This window comes from Ixodes scapularis, unplaced genomic scaffold (assembly GCF_016920785.2).
Source record: "Ixodes scapularis isolate PalLabHiFi unplaced genomic scaffold, ASM1692078v2 PGA_scaffold7__128_contigs__length_106722199, whole genome shotgun sequence".
Classification (NCBI taxonomy): Eukaryota; Metazoa; Arthropoda; class Arachnida; order Ixodida; family Ixodidae; genus Ixodes; species Ixodes scapularis.
Genome location: NW_024609882.1, coordinates 101,477,831 through 101,481,326, shown reverse-complemented (window position 1 = coordinate 101,481,326; position 3,496 = coordinate 101,477,831). Strand labels below are relative to the sequence as shown.

General features: G+C 51.6%; 1 protein-coding gene across 1 annotated transcript; it reads right to left on the bottom strand.

Annotated features, from left to right (window-relative positions):
• Positions 1–573: 573 nt before the first annotated feature.
• On the bottom strand, positions 574–1,895 carry LOC120841322. Its single transcript, XM_040212199.3, has one exon. The coding sequence runs from the start codon at positions 1,893–1,895 to the stop codon at positions 624–626; it is 1,272 nt and encodes a 423-aa protein (XP_040068133.1). The 3' UTR covers positions 574–623.
• Positions 1,896–3,496: the final 1,601 nt, after the last annotated feature.

The following is a 3,496-nucleotide window of genomic DNA, read 5'->3' as shown; positions in this document are numbered from 1 at the left end:
TCTTCTAGGCCCTTTTTCACGAAGCACTAACCGCGGCTAAAGTTAGCCGCAGTACCTAGGAGAGGGATTTTAAAATCGTGTGACTGGCTCGGTAAGGATGCGGGAAACATGGCGGTGCCCCGGTGAGTGAGTGCAACTCGCTTTAAAACTGATATGTCGTTGTAGCTGCAATATCGGGCGAGTTAGTCAGCAATGAATGGTGCGGGAAGCTTTCGCTTTGTCTTACCTCACTTAAATCACAAAGCATGAGCAATGACCTCGCCGCATTTTTAGAACCATTCCTAAGCCTAAATGAATGCAATAATTGTTGGCATGGCAACGTGTTTGGAAAGTGGATTGCTTTGACTCAATCGGCAAGGTATTGATAGCACACAATAGCAGACAGCGTCCCAATGTACCTTTTTCTAAATTTCCTAAGCACAGAGGTGCTTGGTTGTCCCTACGAAGCTGATCAGGAGGTATGAAAGTCCCTAGGTGCATACCTTCGTACTGCACGTGTGGCTCGCGTGCCATTGCGCACGTGCCGCAGCTCGGATAGCGATGATGATGATGACAACATTTAATTTGCCCATAGATGGGGTCAGGGAAGGGGGAGTGCTGAGAGAGCCTCCCCCTCTCCCCCCTCAGTCGGCGGCCAGGAGTTCTTGTTCCTTGGCGGCGGCCTCGGCCATCTGGACCAGACGGACCTGTTCACCCGGGTCCGAGCTGAGCAGCACGGTCTCCCACTGCTCGGAGGTTCTAATGTTTAGCATTAAAGTTTGAGTTCTATTTCTGTTGTTTCTATGTTTTTTAAAGGGGCAGGCCCAGACCATATGTTGCAGGTCGGCCCTGTCCCCGCAATGCTTACATGCGCTGGAGTAAAGCCCCGGATAGCAGTGACTGTACGCCACGGGGTTTGGAAATGTATTAGTTTGAAGACGGCGCCACGCCACTGCCTGCCATTTGGACAGAGTCCTGTCTGCTGCGGGGTATTTAGCCCTTCCCAGCCTGTAGTGGTTCATCACGTCCCGATAGGCAACCAGCCTGTCTCTGTCCGACCGGCGGAACGAGTGTGCGTCAAAGATGTTGGTGACGTCGGCCCGGTCGGTTAAGCCTCGAGCCGCGTCGTGCGCCTTCTCATTCCCCGGGAGGCCAGAGTGAGCTGGCGCCCACACGATGTGAACTCCCCTAACTCGATCTCCGTGGAAACCGGTCCGTAGAATTTTGAGTGCCTCGGACGATATGCGTCCCCTCGTGTAATTTAAAATTGCCGGCTTGGAGTCGCTTACTATGAATTTGATCTGGGAGGACGAGGTCATTGCCAGTGCAATGGCTGCTTCCTCCCCAACCTCGGATGAAGTCGTGAAGACCGTGCCAGAATTAATTAACTTGCCCTCTCGATCAACTACCGATGTGGCCATGGCGTCGCGACTACTGTAATCTGCGGCATCCACGTAAACCACGTCCTCGAGGTGTGCGAACCTTTTATCTAGTGCTTGTGCTCTGGCCTGCCTGCGTTCCGTATTGTGTTCGGGGTGCATGTTTCTTGGTAATGGTGGGATATGTATATGCACCCTGATATCGGGTGGAATGTCGTGTTTTTCCCCGAGTCTTCCTTCGTAGTTGATATGTAGCGTCTGGAGGATGTGTCTGCCAGTCGGACTCTTGGTGAGCCTTTCCATCTGCGCTATCCTCTGTGCTTCTACAAGCTCGTCTAGCGTGTTGTGCAATCCTAGTGCTTCAAAGCGCTCGTTGGAGGTCGTGATTGGTATGCCAATTGCCTGCTTGTAAGCCCTTTTTATTAAAGCGTTGATTTTGTTGCGCTCATCTGCCTTGAGGTCAAGGAAGGGAGCGACATAGGTTACTCGACTCAGGACGAATGCCTGGACCAGCCTGATTAAGTTGCCCTCCTTCATTCCGTGATGCCTATTGGCTATCCGCGAAATGAGGCGGGTGGTTTGACACACACTTTTTTCGAGTGTTCGGATTGTCTCGATGTTGTGGCCGTTCTCCTGAATTTTCAAGCCTAAGACCCTAATGCTGTGTACTACCGGGATGGGCAGCCCCCCGCAAGCGTATAGATGAATTCGTGGTTTTTCGGTGGTTGCTTCCTTTTTCTGCCCTCTCCGGGTTGGCCGATAAAGGAGCAGCTCCGATTTTTGTGGGGAGCAGCTTAAGCCTTTCGGTTCCACGTACCCTTCCACCGCGTTTATTGCCTGCTGTAGTGTGTCCTGCACGTGCCCGTCGCTGCCGCCAGCCACCCAGAGTGTGACGTCGTCAGCATACAGGCTGTGATTTAGGCCATGTATTTTCTCTAAGAGGCTGGGCAGGCCGATCATAGCGACGTTGAAGAGGAAAGGCGAGAGGACAGAGCCTTGCGGCGTGCCTCTGCTCCCCAACTCCAGCTCGCCAGACTCAACCCCCCCTACTGTCAGGGTGACCGTCCTGTCAGATAAAAAATCCCTGATGTAGTCGTAGGTCCTTTGACCTACCTCCAACTGTTCTAAGTTCTCTAGAATTGCTGCGTGTTTTACATTATCAAACGCCTTTGTGAGGTCGAGCCCCACAATGGCCCTGGTGTCTAGCGGGGAACATTCCTCCCCATCTATAATTTGATGTTGGAGCCTCAGCATCACGTCCTGAGTCGAGAGCCTGGGCCGAAAACCTATCATGGTATGGGGAAAGAGTCCCTTCTCATCCATATACTTGTTTAGTCTGTTTAACACTGTGTGCTCCATCAGCTTCCCCACGCATGAGGTGAGCGAGATGGGCCGCAGGGTCTCCAGATTTAGCTTTTTGCCCGGTTTCGGTATCATGATAACCTTAGCGGTCTTCCATTGTGTGGGGATTTTACCGTCCTTCCAGCACTTGTTCATGTACTTGGTGAGAGCCTCGATGGAGTCGTCATCTAGATTCCTCAGCATTGTGTTTGTTACCCCGTCCGGACCCGGAACGGATTTGGTGCGGAGACCTAGTATGGCTCCCCGCACCTCCGCCGTCGTAAACGGTTGGTCAAGAGTCTCATTCGAGGCTCCAGCGTATGTTCTAAGTTGTTCTTTTGGATTGGTCCCGATGTATCTGTTGCTTTAAAACTGATATGTCGTTGTAGCTGCAATATCGGGCGAGTTAGTCAGCAATGAATGGTGCGGGAAGCTTTCGCTTTGTCTTACCTCACTTAAATCACAAAGCATGAGCAATGACCTCGCCGCATTTTTAGAACCATTCCTAAGCCTAAATGAATGCAATAATTGTTGGCATGGCAACGTGTTTGGAAAGTGGATTGCTGTGACTCAATCGGCGAGGTATTGATAGCACACAATAGCAGACAGCGTCCCAATGTACCTTTTTCTAAATTTCCTAAGCACAGAGGTGCTTGGTTGTCCCTACGAAGCTGATCAGGAGGTATGAAAGTCCCTGGGTGCATACCTTCGTACTGCACGTGTGGCTCGCGTGCCATTGCGCACGTGCCGCAGCTCGGATAGCGATGATGATGATGACAACATTTAATTTGCCCATA